Here is a 14450-nt window from a genome sequence, read left to right as displayed (position 1 = left end):
GAGTTATAGCTGTTTAAAATCCCGTGCTCATGCGGGCGGACGGACATAACATACGCTGGGGGTCCCTGGACGGAGGGGGCGGGGCTTCAGCAATTCATGCTCGTCCCTATTGGTGGTCTAAGTCCACATACTGAATTTGGACTTGGTGGCATGCTGGAAACTGGAGTTATAGCTGTTTAAAATCCCGTGCTCATCCCGTGCTCATACGCTGGGGGTCCCTGGACCCCTCTTTGATAACCAGTGGCACGTGTGGCCAATGAGAGGAGAGATGGCATAGGCAATCTCCAAGTCCGTGTGTGTGTGTGTGTGTGTGTGTGTGTGTGCGTGTGTTTGTATGTGTTGCTTCTTTGCCGTGCTCATCCCGTGCTCATCCGGACGGACGGACGGACGGACGGACGGACATACGGACATACGGACATACGGACAAAGTCAAGCTTAGGCAATCTCCAAGTCTGTGTGTTTGTGTGTGTGTGTGTGTGTGTGTGTGTGTGTGTGCGTGTGTTTGTATGTGTTGCTTCTTTGCCGTGCTAATCCCGTGCTCATCCGGACGGACGGACGGACGGACGGACGGACATACGGACAAAGTCAAGCTTAGAGCGGTTGGCACCGCTAAAAATATGAGGTGACTCCTCATCAATAACTCCCCCACTCCCCATTGTTTCTGAGGTTTTCTCCCTCCTGCATAATAAAAGCATCAGTGTGGTATCAGCCTTCCACCCCAGCTCCCCCATGTTCACCCCACTGTCCCATCAGGACACAGAGGTCAGGCGTCTCCTGCCAGCGCATCACGCCCACATCCCCACGGTCACACGGAAACTCACACCAATTACACTAATTAAACAGACAGGCCCCCCATCCGCCTCTGTGTCGACGGGCAAACTGACTATTCTGTAGTTAGAGTTCTGTGTCTGGAGGCTGATCCACGTTCCATAACAAAGACTAAAGAATAATAATGTCAGTGTGACACAATTCAGTTCCACTGGTTACTCAACTCAACTCAATTCTTATTTATAGACCACATTTACAATGACGTAGTTAACAGCTGCTACAGGTCAATACAAAAATAAATTAAACAAGAAAAAGTGCTCCTCGGAGCACAGGTCTCCGCCAGGTCAGGTACGGTATTGTGGCCTCCTGGTGGCGCTATAATAGGCCAATGTGAAAAGGGTGCCATTCACGGCAATCAGACAATGCATTCATGATTTGAGGCATTTTGTTCCAAAAATGTGTTTTGCTAAATTAGACATGCTGGTGGCGCTATAACAGGCCAATGTGAAAAAGGGTGGCATTTCTTCCTTGGCCTAGTGGGAATGTGTTTGTAAAATTTCACGGAAATCGCAAGCTGTGTTCATGATTTGCGGCATTTTGTTCAAAACGGACCAATCCTGTACATTTTGGAAGCGAACCTTAGCCAATGAGGATGAAATATGGGAAATCGGAAATATCCGTGTTGATCACATGACTATAGAGATACTGTGTACCGATTTGCATGACGCTTAGATAAAATCTGTAGGAGTAATGTAAAAAAAAAAGGGTTTTGCACAAATCGGCCTCCAGGTGGCGCTATAACAGGCCCATGTGAAAAATGTGAGGCAGAGGTTCTGAATTGGCATCCAGGGGATGTGTGTGTGCACAGTTTCGCAGCGAGCGGGCCAGCGGTGCTTGGCCCGCGAGCTGCTAACACACGGACAGGACGGACACACACACACACACACACACACACACACACACACACACACACACACACACACACACACACACACACACACACACACACACACACACACACACACACACACACACACACACACACACACACACACACACACACACACACACACACACGGACGGAACATACTCTCTCGCCATGCCTTTCGGCTTGGCGGAGACAAAAAGAGAATAGATTAACAAACAAGAAAACACAAAAAAACAAGCAAAACCCTGGCTGGGTCATGGTGAAGGATCAGAGTTACTGCTGGACCAGTCACTGCAGGGTTAAACCTTGTCTCTCTCCACCTCCAAACCCAACAGAAACAAGGAGCACTGTCTTTTTAGTTCCTCCCTTCATGGAAAGGCTGACTGAGATGTACAGAGAGCCTCTATCCACTGTCACACAGACCAGCCAGTGTTCACTAAGACATCCAAGCTGACGGCTGCTGGTGGGTGGGGGGTTGAGCCAAAGACATCCTCAGCACCACATCAATGAGGAAAATTTGTCAATGATCATTATTAACACAATCCATGCCTCTTTGTTTACATGATATTATAGTATTGTTTGTTCTTTAAATAGGGCTATGTGAGGTTACCAAGGTCTTCATCTTCACTTCATCTCTCCAGACACTCATAGGGTGTCTCACCACACTGCAGACCCAAGCTGGGAGCTCAAATCAGGCCGGACAACAGAGCAACAAAGAGATAATCAAAGAAAATGAATATGAGAGTCCCTTGACACGCACGCACGCACGCACGCACACACTCTACTGTCATGTTGCTTTTCCATCCTAATCCCTTTCTCTCCTTTCCTTTCACTTTGTGTTTCCCTCTACTTTACGTCCCACATATACATTAGTGCTTATAAATGGACGTGCGCTCACATACATTCATGAGCAGCTAAAGCTTATCAGACACAAAGGTCTTATCTCTACCCTGGGCTCTTACCCTTCCCTGAGCTCTCAACCTCTTAAGTGAAATTCCATAACAGCAGCATGCAAGCCACAGTCCTCTGCAGTTACCCGCTTCTACCCTTGTAATTGTCTGTCTGGCATCTCATTCTGGGCAGAAATATGAGCAGGGCATCGATCTGCGTCCGCTGCAGACCAAAGCCATGGCAGACGAATGGACCGTCAGGTAATCAGTATACTGGTAGGCAAAGCAGGAAATGTTCTAACAACTGTTTAGTGTGACTGGGGATTGTCTAAATGGTGCAATTGATAGTCTGCACGGTTCGAGAGCTGAACAGAGGCGGGCATTTAACCACAGAGCCGATGAAAGCATCACCACAGAGGGCACAGTGTGTTCATTGTGGGTTTTCTGAAACTGGACTTTTGTGCCATTCAGCCTACTAGTCTATTAGTCAGTATGCCACGCGTGCCCCCCCCCCTCTGCAGAGCTGCAGACGTCCCACTACGGGCCAAAGCCAAAACCAGCATGAAGATAATCTGAGGGGTGGTTCATTGGCAGAGGACATGGACCAACTCTGTCCCAGAGGAAAAACACCTTCTTTAAAGTTGCACTCTGTAACTTTCATGTCCTACAGGGGATTCAAACCTGGGTCCTTCGCGCGAGTGCTGAACTTTTGACCACTGAGCCAATAGAGCACACATGCTTGCTCAGGGGAGATATTTAACTTTGACCTTCAGGCAGTACCACTCAACTAGTAGTGGTCCTACCAGACCAAGATCTAAATGTGTCAATAGAAGAACAGAGAGACCAAATACAACCACTACAGTTATGTTAATTTATATTGCATTAACATACAGTACCATACAGAGTGCCCACGATAACCTCTTAATTCACATAAGAAGTTACATAGTGTGCCTTTAAAACACGCACGCGCAGGCACGCGCACACATGCTCACACACACACACACACACACACACACACACACACACACACACACACACACACACACACACACACACACACACACACACACACACACACACACACACACACACACACACACACACACACACACACACACACACACACACACACACACACACACAAATGTGCACACATGAATGTGTGCACGAACAGAAACTGAGGGGAATGAGGGAATACAAGCTCAGGCAACCGGCCTTGACATGATGAACGACGTATGCAGCACGAGAACCGATGCACTTGTGTTACTACTGTTCCTAATTTCATTGAAACTCCACCCCAGGGGGGGGGCTTTTCCATACGGCTCAGTGACCCACCAGCAGCAGCAGCAGCAGCAGGTGGAAGTCCATTAATGCAGTTTGGGGACCACCTGCAGCACCCAGCTCTCCTCTGTGATTTACTGGAGGAGCTTCAAGCTGCGTTAACATGGCCTGCTGATAATCACAGCGATGGCTCATCAAGCACACCTGGACGGCCATCAGAGCCGGGCGGGCGGCGGCCATGTTCACATTTATAGCCATTAGTTTTACAACATATGAGTAAACGCCTCCTGTACTCGTAGCGCCCATGTATGGCACAGTTGGCACGGCGACACAGAGGAGGAGGAGAAGGAGGGGGAGGAGGAGGAGGAGGGGGGGTGTGGAAGCAGAGAATATGAGCCTCCAGACCGTTAAGCATCATGGTCGCTCACAGCAGAGCATCTCAGGCTCTTCTGGAGGCTGTATTGTTTCCTATAGGATGGGTGGGGGAGCAGAGAGCTTATTTGTGTTACCTATAAATGGATTGTATTTATATATATGCATGTATATATATATATGCATGTTTCTCCAAAGCGTTTTACAATGTATTTCACATTCACACACAGACGTCGGAGGAAACCATGCAAGGCACCAACATGCTCATCGGGAGCAATTAGGGGTTCAGTGTCTTGCTCAAGGACATTTCGACACAAAGCCGGGGATCGAACTAGGAACCTTACGATTCCTATATGACCGCTCTACCTGGCCGCTCGTCAGTGAGCGAGCTGCTAGTTGAGCGAGTGGCCACGGCCATCGGCCGAGCCATTTATCTCCCCGTCTCAGCAAATCACAAGCCCAGTCCTCCCTAACCATCCTATAGGGAAAACAATATGCCTTCTGGAGAGGATGCTCGCTGGTCTTCACCGACAGTGAGAGGGTCCAAGAATCCCTTCTGTTCACTGTGCTAATTACTGCCTCCCCAAGATCTCCACGGCAACCCCACTTCTTCCTGGTGCTTTAAAGCTCATCAGAGTGGGGGTCAGTGGGGCGGGGGGTGGGGGGGGTGTACACCAGATGGTCAGGAGGGCAGGCAGGGTCGCAGTGGCTCTGGGAGCCAGCTGGTGATTAGAGTAGAGTCTCCTGGAGAGTGGAGAAGGTGAGACACAGCGATGGAGGAAGTTTGCAGTTTAAGTACATCACTGTGAAGGTCAGGAAACATCACGTCACCAAGCTGAAGACCACCAGCACTGACCAAACCAACCACACCAACTGTATATAACTGTGTATAAATAAAATATTAACCTATTTAGACCTGAGGCCGATTCTAAAAACGCCTTCTAAATCCTGACCTAAGTTTTCTGAAAAACTTCCATTATGTATTAAAAAATCACACCCTGTGTGAAGGAAGCAGTGCCTTTGGGGCGGGGCTTAACTCATTTCAGTTCGTCCCTATTGGTGGTATGAGTCCACTTACCAAATTTGTACTTGGTAGCATGCTGCAAACTGGAATAATGGCTGTTTAAAGCCCTGCCAATGGGCAGACAGAGGGGGCGGGGCTTAACTAATTACAGTTCGTCCCTATTGGTGGTTTTAGTCCATGTACAAAATGTGTACTCCGTAGCATGCTGCGAACTTGAGTTATGGCTGTTTAAAGGCCAGCCAATGGGAAGACAGAGGGGGCGGGGCTTCAGCAATTCATGGTCGTCCCTATTGGTGGTCTAAGTCGACATACCAAATTTGGACTTGGTGCCATGCTGCAAACTGGAGTTATAGCTGTTTAAAATCCCGTGCTCATCCCGTGCTCATACGGGCGGACGGACATAACATACGCTGGGGGTCCCTGGACTCCTCTTTGATAACCAGTGGCACGTGTGGCCAATGAGAGGAGAGATGGCATAGGCAATCTCCAAGTCCGTGTGTGTGTGTGTGTGTGTGTGTGTGTGTGTGTGTGTGTGTGTGTGCGTGTGTTTGTACGTGTTGCTTCTTTGCCGTGCTCATCCCGTGCTCATACGGACGGACGGACGGACATACGGACAAAGTCAAACGTAGAGCGGTTGGCACGGCTAAAAATTATAAAAACATTATGCTGCTATATACTGTACATAGCAACAGGAACCACAAAAGGGGTTCCCATCGTGAAAGGCATTGTTACAAATAGGGGTTTCCGCCCAAAATGGGTTAAGAAAAAAAAAAATAATTAACACATGGATATTGTCACTGATAATGATATTGTCACTCTGTCACAGACAGAGACCGCGGTCCGGTTACAAGTTACATTATATAAAGTTGTGTATTTAACAGTCAGTCACACACAAGTTGTATCATTACGAGTTTATGTCACAGATACTAGGCTACTACAAGGGCACTTGAGTAAAGTTGGCAAGTTGCCTACAGTTTAACAACAGTGCAGGTTGAAGATGAAATATCCAACACAGATGCGTAAATACTCTCCACAACAGCTATAGGCTACTGCAACTATGGCATCCAGGTGAAACACGACGTTAATAATCGTGGACCTATTTTTAACTCTATGAGGTGGACACGTTAAATTAAAACGTTACCACTTTGAACTGAATAGATCTATGAGGAGACGACAAGATTCTCACAACTCATCAACTTTCCCACGGCTGTCCCAACTAGACGCACGGACGGCATCCACTGCCTAACTATACAGTATAACCTCCTGTGAGTGAGTAGTGGTCTATAATTTATTGCCCTAACAGGTCAGCTGAGCCACATTATGAAGGATTAATCTGAAATGGCCAATTTTGTGCGGTGCCCTTTGATTAGAAAATGCGTTCAAACGCAATTGATTATTGAGAAACCATTACGCACGCAGCATGCGCAAATGGTAATGTAGGTAATTCATGTATTTGTGTAAGATGACCCTGCTATATACAATGTGTATATTATGATGGTTCATGTTCAAATAGCTCAATCCAAAATATAATGCTGTAGGCCTGTAGGTAAATATAAGTGTTAGGCTGTATTTACGCACCTGCTTGTCATTAATGCATACAAATAATTATGACCGTTATTTTTGTCAGATGTCCGATAAATTTGAATCCTTCCGGACATTGGGACCGGCAGATTAAAATCCTAGCGCGACCCCTGGTACCGGCTGAGTTGATGTACCGGCACTTCTCGTATATTTGCTTTGTTTTTCTCTGCCTCTTTGTCTCTCTTTCTCTCTCTCTCTTTCTCTCTCTTCATTGTGATTTTGGGTGTGTGTGGAGTGAGTGCAGGGTGGTGGTGCTGCTAATTCACTCAGGGTAGATGATGAATGAGTGCTGGGTGCAGCTGTAGGGAGAGGAGAGTCTCTTTAATCTGTCACCAGAGAGGAGAGTAGCTTTAATATGTCACCAGAGAGGAGAGTAGCTTTAATATGTCACCAGAGAGGGCTTGGGTGGAGCAGGGTGGGGAGGGATGTGAGGGATGGTGGGGTGGAGACCATCGGCCATACAAAGACTGATGACCATGAAGACATAGGAACAGGCCTTTGGCTAATAGGAGACTTCTCCATTGTCTTGGCCCCTGTGTGTGTGTGTGTGTGTGTGTGTGTGTGTGTGTGTGTGTGTGTGTGTGTGTGTGTGTGTGTGTGTGTGTGTGTGTGTGCGTGCGTGCGTGCGTGCGTGCGTGCGTGCGTGCGTGCGTGCGTGCGTGCGTGCGTGCGTGCGTGCGTGCGTGCGTGCGTGCGCGTTCGGCATACAGTGCTTTGTTCTCCCCCATTCTTCCACAGGTTGATAGTTGTGAGAAATGCATTTTTTTTACCAGGTTGCAAAACCTGGTCTACATCTACACTCGCTTGTCCTGACTTTTGCGTGACTTTTTCCTCATTTGCTGGTCCTTTAGCCAATGAGGGCTCAATGTCCTCTCAGCATATGGGATCTAAAGACGACCCACAATACTGTGTTCGGCCACTGTATGTATCTCTATGGTAAATGGCGCTGTTGCAAAGGTGTGGTCGTCGCCACCAAACAAACTATTGACTTGACTCCTCATACACACACACACAGCGCCGCCTCCAACAGCGACCCAGAAAAAAACAAGACAACGCACAAAAGCCCTTACTGAGGCACACAAACTGATTTAGCTCTGTTCATACACTATTTACTGCCATTTTGGCTGTTTTTGTTAGTCCACGAGTGAAAGGGTACAGGACCACGGGTCCATTTGGTTCCGTGCGGGGACGCTGGAGAGAGCAACCTGGTATAATATGACTGTGTCATATCTTGTTTTAGTTTTTTTTTGCAGATTTATTTCAGAGACATTGAGTTTCGACTTATGGAGCTCTGACTGACACTGTAACATAGCAAAACGTTAAGATGGCAGAGAGAGTAATCTTAGTCATGTATTTAAGTTATGGACAGTCAATGCATAATTATTGTTATATGTACTGTATAGTCAACCTTCTTTGACTAGTCTCAGTGTGATTGTCCTAGTTCATGTGTGTCAGAGTCAGGTACTCTGCACCGGTGTCACTAAAATAGAATCCTGTGACATTACAGTAACACAGCAAACTCCTGAGTGTCAAATTAACTCTGAGAGTGTAATAATGGACAGCAGATGAGGCAATTAAAAGTTACCACTGTATAGCTGCATAACTTTATCTTCAAGAGAAATTCCAAAGAAGTACCAAGCTATAATCTAACTAACCAGCCAGCTGTTATCTGTTTTTAGCATCAAACCAATGCTGCCACCAGAGCTGGTGGCAAATCCCTTCCTCTCGTCTTCCTCCGCAGTTCACAAAGCACTGCATGCTGATAGTGAGTGTGTCTTTTTCCTTTGAGATAAGTGCATGAGAAGAAGACCCGATCAGTTCCAGTGTGTGATTGAATGTGTTTGTTCCTAGCAGATCCTTGCTACAGATGCAGTGTCATAATGAAAGACTGTGACAGAAGTGTGAGCGTCTGGCTGTCAGGGAGGCATTATGGGGGAAAAATATATTAAAACATCCTTTATTTAGCCAAGCAGAATGAAGCTGTCCCTCTGGTACGCTCTTAATCTGTCAATAACAAACTTAACTGAGAGTGAAAACTAAAAGAAATCATGTCATTGTTCAAAAATGAAATGAATATGGCTGAAAAAGTGTCACATCAGATACTTTCCAAACGCACACGTAAAAGGTGTGAAAGTATCTGATGAGGCACATTTTGCAGCCATCTATATTTGTGAACAACGGTGCGATCTAACATGGTTGGCAGTAAAATGCTGTGTCCTTGATACATAATGACCCGTAGCAGCGTATTTCCCAGCGCAGGTGCACAGCGTCTCGGGGTCTGCGACCTCACCTGCACACTTGGTCCTGCTAACGAGCGGTGGTCCGGGCGGTCCCGTGCCCCCCTCCCCGGGCCGGGTCAGCAGCACGCTGATGTGGTACTCCGTGTCCGGGTCCAGGTGCCAGAGCTTGTAGGTGACCATGTTGACGGCGTGAACCTCCGACCACGGGGACTGGCTGGCGCGGTACTCGATCTCCTTTCTGATAATGGGGCCGTCTCCCAGGATGGAGTTGGTGTTGAGCTGGATGATCAGGTAGGTGGAGCCGGCGCGCAACAGCTGGGGTGGAGCTATGGGAGACGGGGGCACTGGGAAAGAGGAAACATGAAAGTCAAGGTTTTAATTTCACCATGTTGATACACAACTGGTACACAGCAAAAACCACATACGGATCAAGAGAACTCATGGCACTGCTGTACTGTACAAGATCCACAGAGGCAAACGTTTGATATTAATGTAACTAATCAATGTGATATTAATGCAGCTATTAAATGTGATATTAATGTCACTAATTAATGTGATATTAATGTCACTAATTAATGTGATATTAATGCAGCTATTAAATGTGATATTAATGTCACTAATTAATGTGATATTAATGTCACTAATTAATGTGATATTAATGCAGCTATTTAATGTGATATTAATGTAACTAATTAATGCGATATTAATGCAGCTAATTAATGTGACGTTAATGTAACTAATCAGCTCTGAGGGAACACAGTTCCTGCCGTCATAAAAGCCCCTGGAGACCCTGTGTGTTCCCTGTGACTGCAAAATGCCAGCAGGTCAACAGTGCACATACTGTAACTGACTGCTCAGTGCTCACACCTATTAAAAAGCCATTAACAGCAGCACATACATCTCACAAAAGGAACAAGTGGAGGAAAAAAACGCACCAAGCGCACCGACCATATGGCGCTAGTACGCGAAGTTTACGAACAACAGCGCTGCTTAACCCGATCCATATGCATCGGATACGCATATCTGAAGCTCCAAACGGCTTCAAACAGGATGCCACCGTGATGAAAGAAGGGCCCCTGCGATGCTGTGAGGAGTCAATTCAGAACCCACCAGCAGAATGTCACTTAGCAGGAGACTGGAGCCACTGAACAATGACACAGACAGGAGACGCAGGAGAAAACCAGGACAAAGAGCCAGAAGAAGATCTGTGGCCATGACCAATCCCTCATTTCTGTAGACGTCTATTATGGCTGTCTGGTGAAGTCACTCCACCGGTTACTCACTCATTCCACTCCAACAGATTCTCACTCTCAAGTCGTACTATAGTGACGGGTTGGGACAACATGCGTCACTAGGGTTGCCAACCGCCCATATTAGCCGGGACGCCCGGTATTTTGACCAAAAGAGGCGCATCCCGTACAGGACGTCACTTGTCCCGGGTAAAGGGAAGATGCATATATATTTTTTTTAATTCTGTGCGTCTGCCTGCCTATGTGTTTGTGTGCTGTATGTGAAGGGCGCTAGGACCCTGGGGGTGCCGTTCAGTTGACAGGGCAGGCACAGTGTGCGTGTGTATGTGTGTGCTTGTGTGAGATTTCCTCTCAGGTGGACGGGTACATAATTGTGCGTGTGGAAAAATGTGCGCTGGTGGCTGAGAGCACGTTGAGCATGAAAGCCGAGGAGAGGAAGATGCCCGCCCCTCCTATAAAGAAAATAAGTTGTTCTTAAAACAAACAGTGGGGAGAAAAAATGTGTTAAGCCCGTGAGTGGAGATGTGTCCAGAGTAGAGCCTTCTGCACCTTGTGTCGCACGTTAGAACTCAATCTAACGCTCTGAACCAGAGTTATGTATGCCAGAGGTAGTTTTCATAACATGATAGAACTCCCTCTAACGCTCTGGACCAGAGCTATGTATGCCAGAGGTAGTTTTCATAACATGACAACAACTCCCTCGGGGGAGTTCGACCCGTATTGCTGGGAGGCAATGTTGGCAACCCTATGCGTCACCCTTTTGACACGATGGGATCCCCTGTGACCAGTGGTGAGCTGTGGATTTTTGAACTAAGGGTGCTGTATTTTATGACGTCACGCGCGCGTGCAGGCATGTGCACATAGCCACTCAGCTCAGTGCTAGTTGAAATACTGTACATGTGATTATTAATGTAATTATATGTATTATTATTTTGTTGCATTGTTGCATTGTTAATTTGTTGTTTTTATTTTTGTTTCAAATTAATTATTTTACTTTCCTTTTAATTTTATATAAAGCCCTTTACATAGACTCACCCACACATAAGTAGTTAAAATAATCAGACAACTTGTCTTTGTCTTGTCTCAGAGAACTGGGTCCTCTGCTAAGCGATCCCCTTCACACCTTGCAGTGCAGAGACTGTTGTCTGACACATTCAATTCAAGTCCGTGTCTTTTCTCGAGTAGCCTAATGTTATGCAAAGCAGCCAGGTAGACGCTATTGAGAACGGCTCGCCACTGACGGCGCGAACCTTGAGAGGCTATTGTTGTTAAACTTTAAGGCGTTAAAGACCGCCGCTGACGGTGCGTGCATGTGGAGCACGCGCGAGCCCCCAGCCCCCACAGTGTCAGAACTAAGGGTGCTGCGCCCCCTCCCGCACCCCCTACAGCTCAACCCTGCCTGTGACGTCATTCCCGGTAGTCCTGCCCTCCCTGGAATGTGGAAGTGCCCTTCACACTCCAAAATCGTAATGGTTGACGCCTCCGCTAAAAACATTTAATACAAGTCAGGCATGTCACATCCTCGTCAACATGTGACATGGGTTACGCATCATCAAATCTGTCCCAACTCGTCACTCGTTTGATGCATCTGGTGTGAGAATGTGGTGTCCACTCACAGGGAGATTTATGAAAGTCTTGTTAAGGAGCCAAATAAATACCATAAATACTGTATGTGTTCACTGAGAGAGTGGCAAGACTCTGTACGTCTGAGCTTCTTGTGAGGGATTTCATGGCCTTCTATCAATGCATTTACTGTCTGCTGCTGTACTGAGGGTTTAGCAACATCCTGGCAGAAGACTGCTCTGTCACATACCAAACACTCTGTATCACTAGACTACCTAATCCATGCTGCCACATCTATCCATGGGATTAAGTTGGTGCCTCAACTCTCTCTCTCTCTCTCTCTCTCTCTCTCTCTCTCTCTCTCTCTCTCTCTCTCTCTCTCTCTCTCTCTCTCTCTCTCTCTCTCTCTCTCTCTCTCTCTCTCTCTCTCTCTCTCTCTCTCTCTCTCTCTCTCTCTCTCTCTCTCTCTCTCTCTCTCTCTCTCTCTCTCTCTCTCTCTCAATCCTTTTGAGGAAGTAATGTTCTGAAGGACCACAGAGGTTGAGGACAATGGCATTCTTCTTCTTTATTTCTCTTCCTCGTCCTCAGATCTCCGCTATACATTCCTGTCCGTGTCATGGCAGAGCTGTCACAGCACCGTCACTCCACAGGGTTAGCGTGAGTGCAGCAATGGGACAGGACTCATCATGGTGATATGAAGGAGGGATGTGGGAGTCAAGCCAGTCAAGCTCTTCCAACAAGACAGCAGCCAGTGTGACAAACTCCAGTTTAGCAGAACAAGTATTGCATGGAGCTGTTGGTGGCTGCCACACATGGATCCCTCTCATACATCTTTTCTGTACAACAGTGTGCAGCACACTGAAGAACATGCTCTGAACCATGGTCAACATTTCACACCAAACTGTTGGGACTGTGTTTGTCTTGATGCGTTTCATTCCAAATTCCACATTAAATGATGCTCCACCAAGGAATAGAAAACCTGTTATCAAACATAATCTCATTTGTTGCTGTGAGAGACAGAGACAGGAGATTGACGTGATGGAAAACAGACCATAAGACAATAAAATGATAAATGGAAAGACGGAGAGAGGAAGCAACAACACGGGAGGAAGATGAGGAGAGAGAGAGAGAGAGAGAGAGAGAGAGAGAGAGAGAGAGAGAGAGAGAGAGAGAGAGAGAATGAGAATGTTTGGCTCATGTTGCAGACCCTTTTTTTAGTGTTATTTTTTTTTGGTTTTTTATCAGTTTTCTAACCTTTGACGATGAGCTCAGCAAAGTTGGAGACCCCGGAGCCCCTGGAGGACTGGGTGACACAGCGGTAGAGGTCCTGATCCGCCCGCTGCACGCCGTCCAGCTGGAAGGACGCCACAAAGCGCCGGTGACTCAGGTGCTTGACCGACCCTGTCGATGCTACGTCCCCACTGTGACGCTGGAGAGAGAGGACAAGACGGGTCAGAGAAACCAGGACACACACAAACACACACACACACACACACACACACACACACACACACACACACACACACACACACACACACACACACACACACACACACACACACACACACACACACACACACACACACACACACACACACATTTAACATTGTTATTTGTGTACAAGAAATTCTTGACACAAACAATAAATAGTTGATGCTCAAACTTGGGAAACTCAACAATAAATTCAGTATCACGGATACAGGAAGCATCGTCTCCTCCATGTGTGGCGACTGGCAATTATCACAGACACTGAACAGAATTTAGCCAATGCCTTAGCTCTCGATTTGGGCATTCCTGCAATCTGCAGGCCTTTCACAACAAATGTATGGACATTACCGAGGCTTCCAAATATGAACACAAGCAGTTTACATTTGTAACCAAGCTGTATAATAGCATCCTTAAGATATTGGTACGTTAGCACCTTGGTAAGGAATGCCTCTTCCAGGCTGTGGTCAAATGTACAACCCACTTCCAAAAGGGTCACTTCTCTACTGTCCTCATCAACAACAACAACATCTGGTGTATTAGCTGTAACATTTGAAAAGGCATCATTTCCATTATTGCACAGTGCTTATACATTTTGACAGATGATGAAACATATGAACTTATGTCCTTAACTAATAGATCAACAATCCTGTCCTGCCTAGCAATGTACAGTCCCTTATATACGTAGCAGCCATTTGTTTCAGTAACTGGATTATGGTCACGCACACACGCACATCCACCCACCCACCCACACACACTAATTGTGGTACAATCTATTCCCCGGAGCAGAGCAAAGTCAACCTGCTAACAATGTCACAACATAATGCATTTAAATTATCAATATGTGTGCGTCACTTCTTATTTGGCTTGACTGATTAAAAAGGATGACTGTCCAAGCGTGTGCCATTTAATTAGAAAAGCAGGACCATCACTCCCCATTTAATCACCCAGGCATACTTTAACGCAAACAAATGAAATCTCGTTAAGGTTTAGTGATTATGAGGGGGGGGGGGGGGGGGGGGGGGGGCATGACATGAGTGTCATTGCTTACTGGAGCTCATCAACAAA

General features: G+C 46.7%; 1 protein-coding gene across 6 annotated transcripts in view; it reads right to left on the bottom strand.

Annotated features, from left to right (window-relative positions):
- The window catches only part of LOC311042420 (receptor-type tyrosine-protein phosphatase U), a 184919-nt gene that overhangs the window by 65692 nt on the left and 104777 nt on the right, over positions 1–14450 (bottom strand). For all 6 annotated transcript variants that reach the window (XM_084053140.1, XM_084053142.1, XM_084053143.1 and 3 more), the window contains exons 6-7: positions 13152–13326; positions 9135–9428 (exon numbers count right to left, since the gene is read on the bottom strand). In XM_084053140.1, the coding sequence (XP_083909266.1) occupies positions 9135–9428; positions 13152–13326 (469 nt within the window). The remainder of the gene's footprint in view (positions 1–9134; positions 9429–13151; positions 13327–14450) is intronic.

The sequence above is a fragment of the Gymnoscopelus microlampas genome (assembly GCF_963454915.1).
Source record: "Gymnoscopelus microlampas genome assembly, chromosome: 3".
Classification (NCBI taxonomy): Eukaryota; Metazoa; Chordata; class Actinopteri; order Myctophiformes; family Myctophidae; genus Gymnoscopelus; species Gymnoscopelus microlampas.
The sequence above is the reverse complement of the archived record's forward strand: the minus strand, read 5'-3'. Positions and strand labels throughout refer to the sequence as shown.